The sequence below is a fragment of the Prosopis cineraria genome, unplaced genomic scaffold, assembly GCF_029017545.1.
Source record: "Prosopis cineraria cultivar Desert tree isolate PC_DT_omini unplaced genomic scaffold, ASM2901754v1 PC7, whole genome shotgun sequence".
Classification (NCBI taxonomy): Eukaryota; Viridiplantae; Streptophyta; class Magnoliopsida; order Fabales; family Fabaceae; genus Prosopis; species Prosopis cineraria.
This window is the reverse complement of record NW_026555338.1, coordinates 30,193,921-30,215,783: the sequence shown is the minus strand read 5'-3', so window position 1 is coordinate 30,215,783 and position 21,863 is coordinate 30,193,921. Positions and strand designations below refer to the sequence as shown.

General features: G+C 32.5%; 2 protein-coding genes across 3 annotated transcripts; one reads left to right on the top strand and one right to left on the bottom strand.

Annotated features, from left to right (window-relative positions):
• The first annotated feature begins 241 nt into the window (after positions 1 to 241).
• LOC129315830 (myb family transcription factor IPN2-like) lies at positions 242 to 2,772 on the top strand. 2 transcript variants are annotated; one of them, XM_054959905.1, is made up of 6 exons: positions 242 to 568; positions 663 to 739; positions 905 to 971; positions 1,124 to 1,190; positions 1,398 to 1,467; positions 1,870 to 2,772. In XM_054959905.1, the coding sequence occupies exons 1-6, from the start codon at positions 391 to 393 to the stop codon at positions 2,605 to 2,607; spliced, it is 1,197 nt and encodes a 398-aa protein (XP_054815880.1). In that variant the 5' UTR covers positions 242 to 390; the 3' UTR covers positions 2,608 to 2,772. The 2 variants fall into 2 exon arrangements, with proteins under 2 accessions (XP_054815880.1, XP_054815881.1); XM_054959906.1 differs by having other exon boundaries at positions 244 to 568; positions 1,425 to 1,467.
• A 14,785-nt stretch (positions 2,773 to 17,557) lies between these two features.
• Positions 17,558 to 21,105, bottom strand: LOC129316418 (uncharacterized). Its single transcript, XM_054960840.1, has 3 exons — positions 20,640 to 21,105; positions 20,201 to 20,551; positions 17,558 to 18,373 (listed from the first exon to the last, which is right to left on the bottom strand). The coding sequence occupies exons 1-3, from the start codon at positions 20,967 to 20,969 to the stop codon at positions 17,870 to 17,872; spliced, it is 1,185 nt and encodes a 394-aa protein (XP_054816815.1). The 5' UTR covers positions 20,970 to 21,105; the 3' UTR covers positions 17,558 to 17,869.
• Between the last annotated feature and the right edge of the window lie 758 nt (positions 21,106 to 21,863).

Genomic DNA, 21,863 nt, shown 5'->3' with positions numbered 1-21,863 from the left:
GGAAGTTATTTTTTTATGAACAAAAATTTAAATGAATTGAGTCCTGAAAAATCATCAAGACTGGGCATACATCCAAGTTCAATGAGATTTTATATAGACACTTATAACAGATTACCCACTAATAATGTGTTCATATCAAAAGTAAAATTTGATCCCACAATCTTATACATTACAAGCCAAATTGCTTATAAAGTGAAACAACCTTTTGTTAGTTAAGAAGGAAGCTTTAAGTAGTCGGCCTGGTTATATGGTTTTTTATAGTTGAGGAGCGAAACTAAAGGCATTCGCATATCATCTCTCTTTCTCCCCCGTCTCTTGTCTTCAAATTGAAACGCACCCAATTCTTCTTCCCTATTTGCATCGCATTTGTTCTGCTTGAATCTCTGCCTGATGGAGAGAATGTTCCCTCCGAAGAAGCCCTCCACTATGAATTCCCACGACCGGCCCATGTGTGTTCAAGCCGACTCTGGCCTCGTCCTCACCACCGACCCCAAGCCTCGCCTTCGCTGGACCGTCGAACTCCATGAACGCTTTGTCGATGCTGTCGCTCAGCTCGGTGGCCCTGACAGTACGTCCCTTTCTTATCATCATCGTCAATTACTCTTCTTCTTCAACCAAACCTTGTTATGAATATAATCTCTATCTGCATCACAATTTTGCAGAGGCCACTCCTAAAACCATCATGAGGGTTATGGGCGTCAAGGGTCTTACCCTTTACCATCTCAAGAGCCACCTTCAGGTATCAACACTGACTTTCTCTTTTGCTTTAGAATCTTATCACTATCTAGCTTTTGGGACTGTATGCTGCGGATTAATTTCTGGGGGGTTTGATCGATCTATAGCTATGTCGAAGGCTTTGTTTCTTCTCTTTCGCTTTAATCTGATGTTCTTTTTGGTTTCGCAGAAATTTAGGCTTGGGAAGCAACCCCACAAGGAATTCAATGATCATTCGATTAAGGATAGCATGAGAGGTGACACTTCTTTCTAGGGTTCCTCAATCTCTTGTTTTTTTTTTTTTTAACTTTTTATGTCTTTACACTTCATGATAGTTTAATTTTTCTTTCTTTCATTCATTTTTTTAAAAAAATTATGTACTTGATCTTTTTATTTACTCTCTGTGCAGCTTCGGCTTTAGAGCTTCAACGAAACACGGCCTCCCCATCCGCCATGATTGGTCGCAACATGAATGAGTATGACTCGGTTCTATTTTCTTCATTAATTTTAAACCGTTTAACAGGTTAATATGTTTTAAAATATTTTATTTTCAATCTTTTTTTTCTTTTTATTTTAAGAAAACAAATCCTGAGTTTTATTTTTTTATTCTTTTTTTCCTGGGGCTTGGGGGGTTATGATTTTCTTTGTGCATGGAATGTGTTCGTGTGACACTGTATGAACAGTAACTCACGCATGGTTGATGCAATTAGGATGCAAATGGAGGTGCAGAGAAGACTGCATGAACAGCTCGAGGTAAGAGAATAAAGAAAATAAATAATTTACTCACTTTTTATCATTAAAAAATAACTTACTTGAATTTTCTTCAAGTTTGGAATAAGAGTTGATTCTTTTGCAAGTCAGCAAAAGGTATAATTGAATAGGAAGAGGAAAAAAAAACAGAGAGAAAGAGAACTGAGACTGAATTATATAATATCATTTTAATTTCGAGGACACAGCAATAATTCTTAAATAAATCCTCTATAGTCATGTTTCTTAAAGAGACTTACATGCATGAAACAAAATAATCATGTATAGAGTTTTTTCTTCTGTTTTTCTTTTCATCTTTCTTCATATATATATATATATATATATATATTATGCAATCACTAGTTTCTTAACATGTTCTGAAGGATTTAGGTTATATTCATGTGGCAGGTCCAGAAACACCTTCAGCTAAGGATTGAAGCTCAAGGAAAGTACATGCAGAGTATATTGGAGAAGGCTTATCAAACACTTGCAGGTGAAAACATGGCTGCCACTAATAACTTAAAAGGCAATATCAATATTGGAGCAACTCAAGCCATCCCCGAAATAGGAGTCATGAAAGACTTTAGTTCCCCTCTTAGTTTTCCTTTCCAAGAACTCACCATCTATGGCGGCGGCAATGGGGGCGACCAAATTGATCATCATCTTCACCATATGGAGAGGCCACAGCTTGAAGGGTTGATGATGCCAAACAATAATAACAATAACAATAACGAAAATTTGTGTCTAGGGAAAAAGAGGCCGAGTCCTTATAATAGCACTACAACTGGAAAGAGTCCTTTGATTTGGAACGACGATCTTCGGCTTCATCAAGATTTAGGGACAGCTTCATCATGCCTCGGAGGACCTCAAGATGATCCTTTCAAAGGTCTTGACCATCAACTTCACATTGCACCGCCGTCGTTGGATCATAGAGCCGGCGAAATGGATCCCATGTCAGAGATTTACGACACAAAGCCGGTGCTACAAGGAGACGCTGTGTGTGACAAGTTTTCGGATGCTTCAGTGAAGCTTGAAAGGCCGTCACCAAGAAGGACACAGACTACAACCCCTCTTCAAGGAGAAAGGATGAGCCCCATGATTAGCAGTGGTACCATGGCACAAGGTAGAAGCTCTCCATTTGGGTGAATTATCCAAGTTTAACATAATTTAATTTCTTGTATAATTGACTTGTTATGAACCCAAGATCTAGACTTTTGAACTAGGTCTTGAAATTTGTACTTTATATTATCTAGGGTTTTTTCCAGCAGACTAATATATTATTATGGCATAAGATATAGGCCTTTAAAGTCATGTTTTGATATTGTGTATGATAACTCAATGTTATGAGTGTGCAATAGCATCTTAGTGAGTTCATTGGTAATTGATTTAATTCATTTGGGCAAGGTAAATTAATATAAGATGGATGAGCAAATATAGAAGCAGACAAACTTGTTCTCTTTATATGGCATATTGATGGCTTTCTCTTTATAGCTTTCTTTGGAGCCACTTTTCAAACATTCTCTGCGTCACTATTAAGCAGTGTGTAATAGATTAAAAAAAACAAAAAGTTTTCCCTAAAACTACGTATACTTGCAGTTGTAGGAGAGAAATGCAAAATAAGATTTCATTATTGAAAACACATATCCTCCTCTTATTTGATTTAATGTTAAGATTGCAAGTGGGCATAAGAGTGAAGGGGAAGAAGAAGATCAAGAAACACAATTGGCTTATTATTGGAAGCAAGTATCTAGTTATTGTTAATTAGGTAGATTCTTTATGAATTCTTTTTCATCTCAAAATGAATATTTTGCTTTCACCTGACCTGAAAAATCAATTAATTAAAATATCCATGTATAAATTATTATGAACATTATGAAAATATAATATGAACCAACTAAAAGTGATAAAAGCTTTCATTACTTAAATAAGTGATTGGGGTTCGAATATCAACTCTTATATATGTAGCACTTTAGTTGAGAGAGATTTACTCTTTGCTTTAAATACTTCGGGGGAAATAATTTCTCCTATCGGCAAAGTCTACTCTTTATACGATAAAAAAATATAATATGAGAATATTGCCTTCTATCATTAATATATGACAATTTATTAATTCACCCTTGTTTATTTATTAAGGGTTTGCTTGTGTTTATGGCAATTTATTGTGATTATTAATTACAAAGAAGGGTAAACTTGAGAAGTTACTCATTTTTTTAACAATTTTAACCAATTTTTATATATGAAAATAACTACAATTTTTTTAATAAGCACAAAGTTGGTCTAGTTTGTCTTATATTAAGATCCAAAAGGAGCACTACTCTCCTATTTTTATATATAGGGTATTTTTTATAAATTTATTTTGTTTTAAAATACAAAGAGTGTCATGATATTTTTGAGTAATTATATTAAATGATTTTACCCTTATCTTGAAAAAGGAAATATTAATTGTGTGCTATATTACCCACTACTATAATATTAATTATGATATTATTAGAGACAAAACAAAAAAATCATTGTGCTTTTATGTGCCTTCGGCTAAATAATAAAATTTTATTGATACACAGGATTTGCTTAAAAACATCTTTTATATATGGGGATGGGGCCATGGAAGGAGCAAAAAATGAGTTAATGATATGTTCCTTTTTTTTTTTTTAAATGATGTCCGCTTGGATAATAACCTTTGAAACAGTTAGGTTAATTATCGGTTTAGTTAGTTGATACGAGTTAGTTATCCAATGATTGCAGACAAATCTCTTGGGAAAATATATGTGAAAGAAAAGAAAAAACCATGATGATGATGATGATGTTGCAGATGATTTTCTTTTTCTTTTCTTTATCAAATTATAAAGAGATACAGATCGGGGCCTCCAAGTGTGTACTCATCTGGAAAGACAGAGCAGTGAAGGAAGGAAGTATAAAAGATGAAATTAATATATGTGATAGAGAGAGAGAGGAATCAACTTTGAAATGTTTAAAATGACGATGATGGTGAATGAGTTACACACAGAGGGACAATCCTTTTCCTTTGAAGTATCCTAAGAAGTGAGCCATGCTTTGAAGCCGACACCACATATGTACTTCTTTCACTCTTTTCTCTTCTTTACTACAACGTAACTCTCCATATATATTCCCTGGGATCCATTAAAATACAACAATACTCTCACTTAGTTTAGTTCCAAGGCCCTATGAACTGTTAGGCCAATGAGACAGTCACCTTATATGACCGGTCATTGTCATTCCCGTTAAGAATTGTATTAATGTTAATTATATATTTTTATTTGAAAGTGGGAGTTTTGCTTGAAAACAAAAAATACCAATTATGATTTCAAGTATCGGCCGTATCATATGTGTTTGTTCTTCTTTTACTTTTCAATTGAAATTGTGATTGTTTTAATTTTTTTGTTTTTCGGATTTGAAGAGGCAAAAATGTTAAATAAAAAATTTTGAAACTGGCTTTAGTTATTAGGCCTCTTAAATAATTTTGCCTTAGGCTCCAAAACTTCTTCACAAAGCCCTATTTAGTTCTATAAAATACAGGCCAGGATTAACTTTTATTTTAAAGAAAAATTTACATTTATACTCGTACAACAACAGATAAGTTTAAAGTTTTGACCATGTGAAAATTATATATATATATATATCAAGAGATAGGTCGGGGTAAAAGGTTGTTGTGAGTACTTTAATTTGGGATGAAAATGAAAGAAATAAAAAAAAATTAAAGACGAGAGACAATTCTTTAGGGTATTAGTACTTTAGATAAATTGTAGTAATCTTTGGATACATCAGCTTCATTCGTGGATTTATGAACACCCTACACGTAGCCAGCCTTGCCTTGCGCTTTAAATATATTACACACACACACACACACACACACACAAAATAAATGAACATGCATAGACACATGCACAGGGCTAGGTAGCTTCTCTTGTGTGTGTCACTTTCTTTCTCCAGGTCTTCTTTTCCCTGTGAGATTTGATCATGAAGCTTCTCTCTCTTTGCCAAAAGAAGGGTGGTGCCACAAGCTTTATTGGTTGCAGAGAAATTTTTAGGGCTCTGCAAGTTGGCAAGAAAGCTCAGAGAGAGAGAGAGAGAGAGAGGAAAAGCTAAGTATACATAAAAGAAAGTTTAAAGGGAAGAGGAAGAATACAACGCACTGCTATTCTATATGTGCTTTGCTGATATCGAGGAAGCTTCTGTCTCTCTGTGTACACAAAGTGAATAGTCTCACATTTAAAGCTGAACGATGATAGATTAGATGATGATGATGATGCCTTCTTCTGCGAACGTAGCCACCACCTTTGGTTTTCATTATATTATGTTTCTGTACGTTTAGGTTTTTCAACGTGATAATTATATATGCTTCTAAACCATCTTTCTATGCTTCTGTTTGTAATAATAGTATACCTATCGTTTACCCAATATAATCATGCATGTTCAATAGATTAAAAAAATTGATTAGTATTTAAATTTTATCATTGGTCTAAATGATAAAGTAACTAATAAGGATCGATGGTCTGAGCATGCAAATATATATTAAATTACGTTTCAGATTATTACGTATTATTGTATCATCAATAAATTAATCACGCTTATTCTTTATTAAATAATAAATATGATGCGGCCGGTTTGTTCCAGATGTACGAACCGTGTCCATTTTATTTAATTTCCTGAGAAAACTTTCAATAATTTGTTTAGTTTTTTTTTTGTATTACTGTACCAATAGCAGCTCAATTTTTTCCTAGTCATACAATTCGTGCAAGTGAAAAGAAACAGAAAGAGATAGTAGGCATAGTAGTAATTAATTAAACTCAAGTTATTATATGGACAGAAAGATTGGAAAAAATGTTTTCCAACCGATATATATATATATATTGTAGTCTGAATGGGGTATTAATTTCAAAGCTAATTCTATCCAATTCACTCACACTTAAATATTCTAATAAATAATAATAGTTGCCATGCAACAAACACGCATTGCCAAAAGTGCATATATTGGACTAATATAATACAAGTTGTGAAACTTGAGTGTGGTTGTTGTAATTAGCACATAGACAAGACTTAGAAAGAGACACAGAGAGAAACATATTTGTGTTAAGTATAGTAAAATATGGGAAGGATGAGAAGGGGATATAAGTGGTGAAGCATGCACGTAGTTCAAAGCAGTACAAGGTAAGGGTAAAAAGATTAACAGTCTAATCCAAAGAACTTCGTGTGGTGTGACTTGTGATTCTCTGTGTATATATATATCTATCACTACAGCCAGTGGCAGAAACAGGACCGAGAGTCAAGGGCTACGAGACACCATAATTTAAAAAATATTATAATAATTTTAAAAATAATTACATTAAACAAAAAAATATAATAACATAAATAAAATTATGCATATTTTTATTTGGAAAAAAATATACTGAGAATATCTTCAGACAAAAAGATATGTTGAGAATGTTGATATACCGTTTAATTTGAAAAAGAGAAAACTACCACCAACAAATTTGATTCTTTATGCTTGGATTTTATTATAAAATAAACAACACTTGATCCATTTTTTAATAATATGTGTGATGAGAATAATTTTTTTGGTTTAAATTTATGAATTATGAGTTAAAATATCATTTATTTAAGAAGTTCTTGAACTCAAATATTTTTCTATTAAATTTAGAGGGTTCAAAATTATAAAACTAGGGGTGCATGATTGTAATTTTCACATACCACCTATGTAATTTGCCCCATGTGAGGGGTGCATTCCCCCCACCCCCTGCCACATACACATAGCTCCGCCAGTGACCACAGCTTCGAGTGTCCCAAAATAAAGAACAAGATGAAGAAGAAGATGAAGAATAGTGCAGATGAAGCTTTTTTAATTTTGAGCCCACTTAATTTCTTTTTCGCATTTGGCCCTCTCATTGATCGCTACCTCTCTCTCTCTCTCACTCGCCTTGATTTCAGTTTTCGCGTAAATGCCCAAAAAAAAAAAAAACCTTCTTTCTTTTTATCTTCTTTCATTCTGTGCACAAACTAAATTCCCCCAAAAGAAAAAGCCACGCAAATTTGCCCAATTTTTAAATCATCGTTTCTCATGGTTTAATCAATTATTTAAGAGTTACGTGATGATCTCAAGGATTTGGGTATTGAAAATGCTGAAACGGATAAACCCCAGTTAGTTCACACTGAAAAGTTTATGACTGATGATATGATTCAATTTTATAAATTTAAAATCATGCATATATGAGGGGAAAAAAATATAACCATTGTTATTTGAAGTTGGAATGTCCATTTATTAATTATTTAAGAAAAAACATAATCATTAGTCCCTATTATTTTATTAGATTTTACTTTTAAAGCTTTAATTCTTATAAAGACTAAAAATACTGAAATGATAGAAATTGAAAACACTGAAAAAAATTATAGAAATTAAAAACAAAATTAGATGAAACTATAAGATCAATGATTTTTTTTCATTATTTAATAACAGATCTATCTTTTAGGAATTTTTTTTATCATGAGTTTGTTTTATAAACCCTTCAACTATATGCTCCATACAAATTGAATATTATTTCAGAATTCGATTCATGAGATGTGTGTAGAAAACATTTCTTAAAACAAGATAACTCATTAAATGACGCTTAGATTGGTTATAGAAATACCTTAGGAAGAAAAAAACTTGAGATTTTATAATATTTCATACATTCATATATTTTGTAAAATAACATTTTAAAAAATATCGTCATGCATGGGGCGTGTCTACATTTCATTGTTATATTTGTAGATTTATCTTCTCTTTTGCTTGCTGTTCCCTCCACACACACCATATATTTTTTATGGATTTTATTTTAAGTAATGAATCTGTGTTAATTGGCAACATGCATGTCCTTTAATTTCTTTAATTTATATATAATAAAATGTTCTGAATTACTTTGACTTTAGAACTGTTGCCAACTTGTTGGCCAATAAGAGGAGTCCTGATATTTATTTGAATTTAAAGCGATAGGTTGATTTTTTTATTGGTTATTATATACATTTTATGCTTTGGGGAAAAAAGCAAAAGGAAAAGCGACAATAAACCGCTTTTGATTGAGAAGGACTACAGAAGGTTTGCCTTCATTATCTTATAATCCTTTCCTCTTTTTATTTTTTATTTTTTATTTTTTATTTTTTCCTTTTTCTTAGATTCTTCATTCTTCTTTTGGTCTGGTTGGCTTTTTTCATTTCTTTTAATTTTCGCCAAAACATCCCCATTGAATTTAAATCCATATACTGGTGCGTTTTGAAAAAAAAAATTGTATAATTTTGGTAAAATTGCACAATTAAGAAAATTATTTGATCTCCCCCAAAAGAAACTAATTAAAGAGTGCGTATATGGAATTGAACAAATTTTCAAAATTTTGGCATCAAGAAAACACTTTTTTTTATTTGCGACATGGGATACTCATGCATGTGACAAATGGTCACATGGCTTGTTATCTTTCTTTTCAATCTTTTTATTTGTTTATTTATTTATTTATTTGGTAATACTTTTTATTTATTTCTTTTGTTTGGGTGAATTGTAACTTCGAAGTCTGAAAGCAGAGCCGCTCCTGAGCCGTCCATGGGCCCAATGTACTTTTAGGCCCATGACCAAACCCATATGCTCCAATAACAATCGAACACCTTATCCCTCCCTCTAATAGAATATGCACGAAACAAATGAGCACATAATTCAATTGATAAGGAGTTGTACTAATTTAACTAATAGTCTCAAGTTAAAGTCTTAGATATGTAGCTATATTAAATACTTGTTGGGAGAGCTTTTCCACCAGTGTGGCCCTACTAGTTAGACCCATAAATAATGGATAATTGTATTAAAAAGAAGAAGAAGAAGAAGAAGAATATGCACTGACAGTGCTAAAAAAATAGTCTATATATAATGTGTAATACTTGCCCCGAGTGTTATTTAAAAAATCACACAATTCAAATAAATTAAGTGTGGTTAAGGAGTTAATTCTAAAATCAACTTAGGAAACAAATCATTTAAATCATTAAGCAAATACACGATTGCAAAGTAAACACTTAAAATCTTTTTTTAAAATAAAAAAATTATAGGTTTTGCCTATAGCGCACGAAAGCAAGTTAGGTGAAAGCGGGAGAAAAGATGCTGTTATGACAGCATTAAATTGCTGTCATAACAGCCCTCACGAGCCAACTTTCGAGAGGCGCCGTTCTGTCATTCGATCCTCGATCGAAAAAATTTTAAAGCTCACACGTCACATTCAAAAGGTACTATAAGTGTACCAAATTTTAAAAAGATTCAACGGTCAAATTAAAAATTAGATATGTTAAAATTTTGGTCATTTTTGCTATCATGACAGCTCCGAACTAACTTTCAAGGTACACCATTTCATCATCCGACATTCGATCGGAGCGATTTCAAATCCCACATGTCACTTTTAAATAGTACTATTAGCATACCAAATTTTGGAAAGATCCAACGAACGGATTGAATTTCGTGCATATCGCAACATCGTCAATATTGCTGTCATGACAGCAAAACTTCTGTCATGATAGCTCCTCTGGACTAAATTGTGAAGTGCGCTGTTTCTCCTTCCGATATCCGATCGATGTGATTTTAAAGTCCACATGAAACTTATAAAAGGTTTTACTTATGACCCAAATTTTAGAGAAATCTAACGGTCGAATTAAGATTTAGACACCCGAATGCAAAAGTACAGTTTTTTTGGTAAAAACCATTTTCAAAGTTGTCCAAATTTCATCCTAATGGCCACAAACTTGTGGGAATACTTTAGACACGTCAAATAGGACTAAAAACACCTGATAAAACATTTAAATGATAGAAAAACCTTTTATACCAAAATTTGACCACCCGGGTATCATTTCCAAAAATGGACCCTAAATCTCCAAAATGCACAAATCACACAAGAGTGGCCAAAAACTATTTCAAATATCATAAACACATATGAATACACACGCTAAACATTTTCACTTGACTCAAAAATCTCTATGGAGCCCACGCACCCACTCTCTCTATCCAAGGTATATGTTTGCCCATAGCACACCATTTGCAATGCAACCACTTTGCATTTGCTTGTGGATTCACATATATAGCCAAATAAATATTTTTTTATAGTGGAAACTTGGTCTACTAAATAAATCCATCAAAACCACACATCATAGCCAAGTTTCCTAACCATAAGTCTACAAGCAAACAAAAATTCATACACAAGCCATACAATCCACACATACTCACACACATATACATAATCATATCCTATTGGCACCCTAATCCTAAATACATTACAATAAATTTGCTCAAAAGAAAGGGGTTGCAATTCTTTACAATTCACAAACAACCTCTAGCTCTGCTCCTTTCCCCGTCTTCCACTGGTTCCTTCGCCTGAACTTGAAAATATTAAAAAGAAAGGGGTGAGACAACCACAGTCTCAATAACAGAGAAATTAATATTCCTTATTACAAGGAAAGCCATGGTCAGGTAAATAAATAATATATTTAAAATAACATATAATTAACCAATTAAAATGCTTGAATGCATGAGATAGGCTGATATAGCCTTTCTTGACCAATAGAATGCCCTATGGTACTCTTTAACTTGTAGGTAAACCTTATACCCACTGTACCTCCACAGGCACAACATATAAACCAAGGCATGATCTGATCTACCGAACCGCCTGTGCCCCTTTGATGTGAATCTTAAGCAGTCAACCTCCCAGAGTCAGCTCGATTTACTCTCCATGTGAGGGCTACCTTGGCCTAGGCACTCAACCTCACACTTCATATGCTGGATTCTCGCTTCCAATAACAGGTGTCGAATACTCAATCCACTAATCACTTTAATGTATTGAGTCCACAATACAAAAGGCAACACTGAGTACTGATAGTGAGCCATAGAATATCACAAGACCATATCTCCCTATTGGTGAACTCCCGCCGAGATCATGCCTCCTACCATTTTTTACTTTTCTCAAGTATTGACCACTTCAACACTCAAGGTAGTGTGAGACTTATGATTCATCCCTTAAGCAGTTCCTTAACCTATCTAAGGTATCAAACCTAGTTGCACTCCCCTAAGTGCAACTCCTTTATTTTTTATGATCACAATGCATGCTAATAATCTTATTTTCATAAGTAACATCATTATTAAATAGATAGTAACTTAGATGCATTATTATTAAAGCAATACCCCATAAACCCTTCTAAAACACATTTTATTTGCATTCAATTGTTTAAAACATGTAATGCATACTAGATAATATTATCTACTCAAAAATAGTTAAACAAAGTAATAAGAAATATAAATTTTCCTGTTACCTCAACCCTTTGATACTAAAAGGGTTCCTCTTGTATAAAATAAGACTTGGCTTGTTCCTTAACTTCTCAATAAGTTCCACCAATAATTCCGTACAACATATAAGTAATCCACATCACTTATCATGACAAATAGCATTAATGAAGATTATAACTCATACCACACAACTTGGGTCTATGAGCCATAATCTATCCCAATAGTCTATGTATTAAATCAACTATTCTCATAATACCACTTAATCACCAAAACCATTTATTAGCCATTACTAGGCTAATTTTTAATTTATATAATTTTTAATCAATTCAAAACCTTCACTTAGTATCACCAACTTTCACCATTAGCCCTTATAATGAAAACCAAACCTTAATTTAAATCTTATTAGGCTCAAATAGTAAAATTATAACTAAATCAATAGGCTTAAACCATTGAGGAGCAAAACCCAATCTCTCAGGATTTAATTTATGCCCAAAACACTTCTTTTCATCTAATTATCTACTTAAAATATTAGATCACTATATAAAAACTCAAAACATCCTCCTTAGGATCCAAAGAAATAAAAACTTACAAGAATAAAGCCTTTGGGATCAAAATCTAAAATTTTTTTCTTCTAAAAATTTAAGAAAATCAAGAGGGAAGGAAGAGGATTGAAGTAGGGAGTTTACCTATTATGTAGCCGAGCTCGCAACGGTCATAAAGCCTCCTAGATCTAAGCTTAACTCTCTCTCTTTCTCCTCTCTTCTCTCTCTCTCTCTCTCTCTCTCTCGTGCGTTCTTTGTTCTTTTCCTTGTTTCATTTCTACGTTTCTGTGTCTATTTTCGCTTTAAAATACTGATATAAGACTTTAAAAAAAATTATAAGAAGGGCCCAATATTTTTTATTAATAGCACAAAAGCCTGGGTCAACTTTGGTAATTTTTTTTATAATTAAAAATAAAATAAAACCCAACATTTACTTAGTAAAATTCAATCTCTGGACCTCTATTAAATTATTCTAAATTTTAATTTAATTATAGATATTTTATTTTATTTTTTAAATAAATTCGAGTCTTAAAATTTTGAGATGTTACATAATGCCTTTTATATAGTGGTTTTTGGAAAAAAAAAACTATATAGTTAATGCCAAATTTAAGAAAAGAGATTATATAGTGATTATTCGAAATAACTAACTTGAAAACTATTCAACGGTTATTTCAAAAAAATTAGTTTTAATTTTTTTCCTACAAATTATATAGCAATTCTTTATAATTAGCCACTTATAACCATTATTTCAAAGAATCGTTATATAGTCTCTTTTCTTTTTAATTTTTTTAAAGACTACATGGCAATTCTTTTTAAATAATCTCTATACAATTAATGACTATATAGCTGTTATTTAAAAAATTTCTATATAGTTTTTTGACCTAAAACTTTTAAAACACAAATTTTATATAACACACATGTTGATAATATTATTATTTTTGAACCATTGATATATATATATATATATATACAATGGCATGCATGGGCGTCACTACATTGAAGCCAAGGGCGCAAATGCACCCCTTAGGCTCAGAGAAAATTATAATAAAGATTCATATATTCTAATATTTTGTATCCCTTAGCCTAAATATTTTGCACTTCTTGACCTAAATTTAAGGATTTTTGGTTCAAGAATTTTTAATTATTTCTAAATTATTAATTTTAAAAATGTTGCACTCTAGAGCTTAGGGTTTTGGCACTACCACTAATGGCACATATACTCTTTCTCTCTCTCATTGTTATTTCCCACATTTAAATCCATCTCTCATGCTTCACGTTCGCAACACTTAACGTTCTCCCTCCCCCTCTCCCTCTCACATAACCTTACTCTTCCACTCTACACTCAACTCTCTTTGCTATTCAAGCATATCTTTTACTCCAAACTTTAAAGTTTCATCTTTAATAGTCACGCGATCAATTTTGGCCATGGCCTTTGGCGCGGTGTATGGCCCTTCTCCATCATTTTATGTGCACGCACAATGCCATGCACCATTATCTAATATGTGTAATACTCAATCTCACTGACATCACTCTTCCTCAACTCTATCTCGTCGCCATTCTTGGTTATATTATTAAATGAAAGGCTAGTGTTTTAGATTTGCAACCATTATTTGTAGTTTTTTGTTTCATATTTGTGTGATACTGGTTCGAGTTCTTCTTTTTCATGAGGATGCTTATTTGATTTCCTAGATCTATAGTTTTTGTTTTTTATTTTGCATTTAATTTGTTAAATGGAAAATATTAGCATCAATTGTTGTTAATAATTCAGATCTAGATATTGACTCTACTATTCTAACATTTGTTTTTTCTATTTTTTTAAAATCTATTTGGCTCAAGAATTTAAGATAAAAAACAAAAATATAGTATAATATGATGTATCCCCTAATTTTTTTTAAAGAAAATATGCTCATATATTTAGTGGTTATTTGGAAACAATCGCTATATTTCCTCTAATCTTATTTATAAAGTAGAGAGAGAAGATTTTTATTCTATTTATAAGTCATCTCATTAAATTTTTATCACAAATTTCTCCATTTGACTTTCATTAAATGTTGAAGAGAAAAAATATATTATTAAAGTAGGTATATTTAATAGGGGTAAATTTGACATTATTAAATTCTTAGATAGAGTTAATAAATTTTAATATTTTTTTTTAATTTCGGTTAAACATATTGAAAGTGTTTTATAAATAGGATTATAGGAATATAATTGACAACTATATAACAATTAAAAATTGTTATATATTAGCTCAAAAAATATATAATGCTAGAATACATAACAGTTAAAAATTACTTTATATAACAAAAAATAACCGGTATATATAACACTTTTTGTAACAGTGAAAAAAGAAATTATACAAATTATTTTTCTTCAATCATATCTCCTTTTCCTCCTCCTCGTTCTTTTTTTTTTGTTTTTTTTTTGGGAACAGAAATCATATCTCCTTTCTATTGTCACTCTTTTCATCATCTTTTGACGAAGGGGTAGATTCAGTTTTTGATGAATTTAAATACCAATTAATTAATTAACTAACCAATAAACATTAATTTTAATGGAAAGAACTATAACCGCTTAAACACAAGTTCTCGAATTATGTGAATACAAGAAAAGTCTTGGAAGAGTTATCCCTATTTAAGACTTGACAACCCTTGAATTTGACTCAATGAGATGGCTATGTAAAAAAAAGTAACTAATTAATCATGAATAATAATTAATAATATATCTTTCTCGGAATCAATTAATTTAATTCAATGGATGTTTTGGGCCACTGGGCTAGGATCAGCCGCCGCCCACGAAGAAACTCAACACTTGTAATGAATATTTTGATCTAAAAAAAAAGATGTGTTCCAGTGTCCGAAAAATTAAAATAAGTCATGGTTCGACGTTCGTGTTTACTGCTTCTGAATAACAAAACTTGCGCGCCATGGATATTTTAATTAATGGATATGAAAATGAAATTCTTGAAAATAACTGACAATTTACTGATTTTAAAATATTAATAAAAAAATTATATATTACAAAAGTTATTACAATAACGAATAACCATGGTGTATATTTCCGAAGTTTTGAATGGATATTACAGTATTATACTATTCTCTAACTTTTTTTTTTAAACCGAAGATTCAAGTATTTCAAGTCGGATATGGTCAAACACTTTAGTATATGTTGGTCTGTATTCCAATTTCCAAGTTCTTCTGGGAGATTTCGCTTTCCCTCATTCCAACAACTTTCTTTGTTCCCATCGCTTTAAAGATTTCATTCAACTATAAATTAAGACTCCATCCATTATTCATCACATACTTTCTCTTAATTAAATACTTTTAAGTATAGGATTAAATGTTATTTTTACTTTCAAACCTTTTACATAGGATCTGCATTTGTCATGAACTCAATTTTAGATTATTTTTGTCCTTGAACATTTAAAATACGAAGCCTTATTGTCTTGCGATTCACATATCTTCTATCACATCGTTAGTGGGTCTCATACTTTTGCTGAGGTCACATGCTGGGACATAGGGAGATAGTTAAAAAAAAAAAAAAAGACATTGGGGGACGGGAATGGGTTCAAAACAATGTTATGAAAATCAAATTCACCATCAAACTGGTTAAGATATTGGTTCATGGTTCATGGTTTGAACCATGATCCAACCAATCATAAATAAATTAATATATTTTAAATATTATATGTTTAAAGTATAAAAAAATAATCATATATAGTTACAAAAATAAATATAAATTTTAAAAAAATTTATAATAAAAAGATAATATCCTTCAATATTATATCATTTTCATCCAAAATATACAATTATTTCATAATTTATAATTTATAAATTTACAGTATATACACATATACATTACTCATATATATATATATATATATATCTTGCATTTTTTTATTTTATAATGCTTATTAGGTATAAATATGTATAAATTATAATTTAGAAATATGAATTAAAAATAAAAAATAAAAAACATTTTGTCCTCTTCAATCGGTTTCTCGTCGATTTTACTAGTTTTAGCTAGTTTAAGGTCGGTTCAACCGATTCACTAGCAATTCTCTATCTCCCCAGTTTGGCCTTGATTTTGAATTGGCTACTTGGCCAATTTTTAATTGAATCAACTGGTCTGATTCGGTTTTGATAACTTTGGTTTGAAATAAAGGACAAAAATGGGTTCCTAGATTGGCATAACCATGCCAATAACCATTCTCTCACACATTCATCTTCATAATCCTAATCACCTTATTAACAACTTTGCCCCCACCCACAACAATCATTCCATCATTACCTCCATAAGCCTCATCGTCATTGCCTCTATCAAACCTATCTTTATCAAATGTATCGTTGTGCCAACTACCACTTGGACTAGTGATCATCAACCAACTCAAACCTCATCAATGCAAGATGGTGTCTTCAACTTCACTTTCGGACCTACCACATTGTTGGAGACCATCCTTGCCCAACACTACACTCATTCCCCTTCCACCATAACCTTTCGCAACTATGACATCAACCCAAAGGACAATTTTATGGCCTTCTACTTGTTTTCTTTTGATAATGATTTGTCCAAGCGCATGGTTTTTCACACAAGAATCTTAGACTAACCAAGGACTTAGAGGATTATGATGTTGTTTATTTGGCAGCTCTTATGGGGATGGACAAGGACAACATGAATCAGATCAATGATCATTTGGCTAACTACATGGCTTTGAGAGCACTTCTAATATTAAGGAGAGTGCCTCTAGGGCTCATGCTTTCCAATATCCTGCGATTGAGCCTGGCAATCTTTAAGGCTTTAAGGTTATTTCTCTATCCCCTGCTACGTCTTTTTTTACTGTCTCTCCTGCCATACCTCCTTATCAAAGGCATAAGATCCATTAATGGTGATAGAAGGTGCGTGGATAGTAGGATAATAAGGCTTCCAATTTTGAATGTTTAAGGACAAAAATGACCTAAAATCGACTCTCAAGATATTATAAACCCTATGCAAAAAGTTTAAGGGCAAAAATGACCTTTAAACCTTAAGTATGAACCCCTTATCCCACTCTTAGCAAGGAATTTATGTTACAAAACTTTCATAAAGTCTTCGTAGCTAGTTTCGAAATTGTCATCAATTGAGCTTAGCCTTCTTAGGATGGAACAATATTATCTACTCAAATTTAGATAAATAAAACATAGATTAACAAGAAGTAAGAATCCAATTAGGCTAAGAAATATCTAGACAACATTTCTTATTTTTTATATGGTTATCTAATTGGGTCATATTCGAGTATTATTGGACCTAATTGGGAATAATTCTTTTAAAAGTGTTTTTTACATCCACATGAACTCAAACTCAAAATCTCATGCTCGAAGATTCCTCCTTTTGAATTTGTTGTTTGAGCTTGACTTCTTGGCTCAAATTCATCCCTTTTTGGCAAAAACAAGATAGAAAAATTGAGAGAAAAAAATAGGTGTGAAGAGAGAGAGGGAGAGAGGGAGAGAGTGATTCGAATTATACTTAATTTGTTCTCTCTCCAGATACATAATCGTGTATTTACTTAGCAAACACCAAAACTTTGTGAGATACGATCTTGTTATGGTGAGTTTGAATTGGGAAATGCATCAGCAGGAGGAATGAAATGATCCATTGAGAGGCCTGGGACATTGAACATAACATCATCAATGGTCCAATGTTCTTCCATTCTGGTTCTACTATGTTGCATTGACATTTCTTCGAACCGAAATACCATCGCGATGGACCGTCCTTGATGGGCAATCATCACTCCATCAACGTCCCTGTAGTCACCGATGCTGCTGCCAATGGTGGTCTCCCAGTACACAGGATCACTATCTAGGGTTTCATCCATTTGAACCCTTGTTAGGTGAGAGTCCTCAAGGTATATGAGGAGCCCACTCTTTTGACAAAAATACCCATACAATGTGTGCCTTATTATCTCGGCGTGCCCCTCGCTCCTTTCAATCACAGCCGCACGATCTGCTGATGCCTTTAATACAAAGCATCCGACGTCCCCAATTTTGCTCTCGCCTAAGCACTCTGCGTTGGTGAATAAGCTTGCTGTGCTCTTTGGATCCAAACCCTGGGATACAATTATTTGCCGATATCAACCCCAAGTTTATTTTTTAAGAAATTAAAGTTGTTTCAATTTTGAGATTTGATTTATTGCATTGTAAGTAGTTTTATACAGACATAGACACATTATCTAATTATTTCAAGAATATTAATAAAAAAATCATGTGAAACTATGCACAAACAGTAGGATTAGTTGTATATATAAATTCAACAAAATGTTTTTCCCCCAACTTGTAGATGCTTTTATACAGAGAATTAGGGAGATTCAATTGAAGAAAGAGAGAAAGAGATCTAACCAGACCCCATGGATGAACCTAACACTGCTCTCTCCTTTTAAAATATTCTCTTATATTATAATGATAGGGAATCTGTTCGGAGTTTTTTCATGTGCAGGAAGGAATATAAAGAAAAAACAAATAACCCAAAAAAAAAAAAAAAGAAAAGAAAATAAAGCAGAAACACAAGAAAGAAAACTGGTCAAGAAAGGAGGTGCAATAACACAGAAATAGATGGAGTAGGAGCAGCAGTCGTTAAAGTGGAAAAGAGAGGAGATAAAAGATAAAGCAAAAGGACAAGGACAATAATGGAGGAATATAAGAAAATGATATAAAAATTCTTTTAAATTAAATTTTAAGTGTTAAAGTCTAAGAATTTATAAATTTAATTTTTAATTTTTTAATTTTATTTTATTATAATAAATTTATAACTTTATATTTTAAATATAAAAAATAAGTTTATTATTCTTAAATTATATTAAAATTTAAAAAATAAATTGTAAAATTATTTGAATAAAATTATAAAATTAAAAAAAATTAAAGTTTGGCATTTAAAATTTAATTTAAATTAATCGGTACTTTTAAAATGTATCTATCATTCTCCCCCAAATATAGGTACCTGTGTTAAGGTGGCAATCCCAAGATCATTATGTATAAACAAACAATATAAGATGATGTCATACATACAGTGATCACATGGCATTATTTAAGGCTTTTAAGCATTAGAATGAGTATCAAACAGTTACTGTGTTGGGTAAAGCATGCGACACAATTTCTCCATTATGGCCACTTTTTTTTTTTTTTTGTTTTTGGCCACTTTGTCAGGCTAGAATATAACTATATGTGCCCCTTCATTTATTCGACTGAGGTTTCATTTTGTCCCTCGATCTTCAATTATCTTTCTTTTGTAAAACCTAAAAAGTTCTTTGAATTGAAACTACTGAGTTTTGTCCCCACCCCTGGCCTCAAATTCTGACAAATACAGCCTCCCCACTAATCAAAAGATGCAAAAAGAAAGAAACAAAATATGGCAACTTCACAAAAGTAACGTCGTGTTCAAACTCTGTTTGGCTCCAAGCAAAACCCAAAACTAGAAGGCTCTTTATTTTTCTGTCTGACATATATAATGATGGAATAATCATCCAAAAAGAATAATTATATTGTCCTTCAAATACTCCATCGCAATGAAATCGCAAAGTGTTGGTTAAAAAAAAAAATGAAATCCCAAAGTAGTAAGATATTATCATTTCTTCAGCGATATATTTTTTTTTTGTAAAAATTTAATTTCGTTACAATGTAGAGCTACTGTCGTGAAACTGAAAAGGAAAAATAGACAAGAGTGACGGAAAAATATTTCTTCTTAGATCAAAAACCCAATGATCAAATTTTTAGGTTATTCTTTTTATTTTATATTAGTTATTAAATTTAATTTTATTATAAAAAAAAATAATTTTATTCTATATCAGACTTCACACCTCCACTCATTTTCACTCACTTTTACATCCTCACGTAATTAACTCTTGATTGTAGGATTGTAGCACTAGAATAATTTTCAGTACCTGAATGATTCGACGGAGTGGCCGTTGGGGCCCTCTGGCTGCATTGGTGCCGAGCCACGGTGTGTGCCGCCACACGGCCTTGCCGTTGCTTCCGGCAACCACCTTGTGGCCACCGACCACCAATTCCAGGGACCACATTCCGGGAAGCATCTGCCACAGAACGAATCGGCCATTGTCGCTGCTTCTTGTCCCCAAACACTTGACATTCTTCCCCGTCGAAATCTCCGTTTCACAGCACACCATCTTCACCGTGCCGGTGGCGTACATATTCTTCGTCGCCTTCTTCTGCTGTTTCAGACACCCAGTGGCCGCCAAATACTGCTGTATAATGTACTTGGCCGTCGAGTTTTCCTGTTCGACAATATTAATGTACCATCTTAGAATCATCATCAGCAAAGTTTAGCAGAGAAAGATGAGAATGTGATATAAAAGATCTTACAAATGGGATATCCTTGATGTGGAAGGTGTGTGAAGGATGGTGGGTCAAAGGGATGGGAGCTAAGGGGCAAGCGAGGACACCGAGGAGGAGCCTCAAGTCTTGAGTTCTGGCTTGGATGGATCCATAGAAAGAGTGTGATGATGACGAAGAGAAAGTTGGTCCTGATCCTGCTGGGGAAACTTTCTGAGCTCTGAACCATTCTCTAATGGCTTCCCATGAGCTCTCCTTCTTGGGTCCTTCTTCTCGCAACTCAGGGTCGGGACCTTCCATTAAGGGCGTCAATGGCTGTGGAGCCCAAGTCTGGCGCCATCGCGCTGATCTGGAACCCATTTATGCTCAAGTCCCAGAATTGCTAGGAAGTGGATGATGGTTTGTGCCGATGAAGATGAAGGGAGAAGAAAACAAGAGATTCAGAGAGAGAGAGAGAGAGAGAGAGAGAGAGAGAGCAAATATTTGTTTTGTGGGAATGAAGATGACAAAAGGAACAGGACAATGGGGGGAAAACAAAAGCATATATAGACCGATGGCCCTCGTTGACCATTGTAATATGTTTTGGACAGCAGTCAGTTTCCCTGCTCATCTTGTGTTCGGCGGCTATGCTGCGTCGTTTCATGGGCTTTTTTTTTTTCCTTCTAAAACCACAAAAATATTCTAATAATAATAAAAAAAATAAGTATTATAAAATTATTATTACTATATGAAATAACTAAATAAATTTAAATTGTTAAATTTGATATCAACAATTCACATATATCATTTTACTTGAATAGTCTAAAACTATACTAAAAGAATTATTAAAAAAATTAATTGAGCAGTCATGGCAAACAATGTTTGAATTTCCATTATAAAAGTTGCCCATGTTTAATACTCAATCATGTCTCAAATAAGATATCCTCTAATAAATGGATACTTGAGCACCATCAATAAATTTAAAAATTATAAGATATTTTTAAATACAATTCTAATTTTTTTATTATAATTCTGGACTGTTCATATCAAATTTCAATAATTTAAATTTATTTACTTATTTAATATTACAATAATAATTTTATAATAAATATTTATTATTATTATTATTATAATACCTTTGTGGTTTTAGAAGGACAAAAAAGCCCATGAACAGATATAACAGCCGCTGAGCACAATGATGCTCATCCCAAGATAAGCAGGGAAACAGAATTCGGACAGGACACGTATGGATATGGTTGGGGTTAATATGCGGCC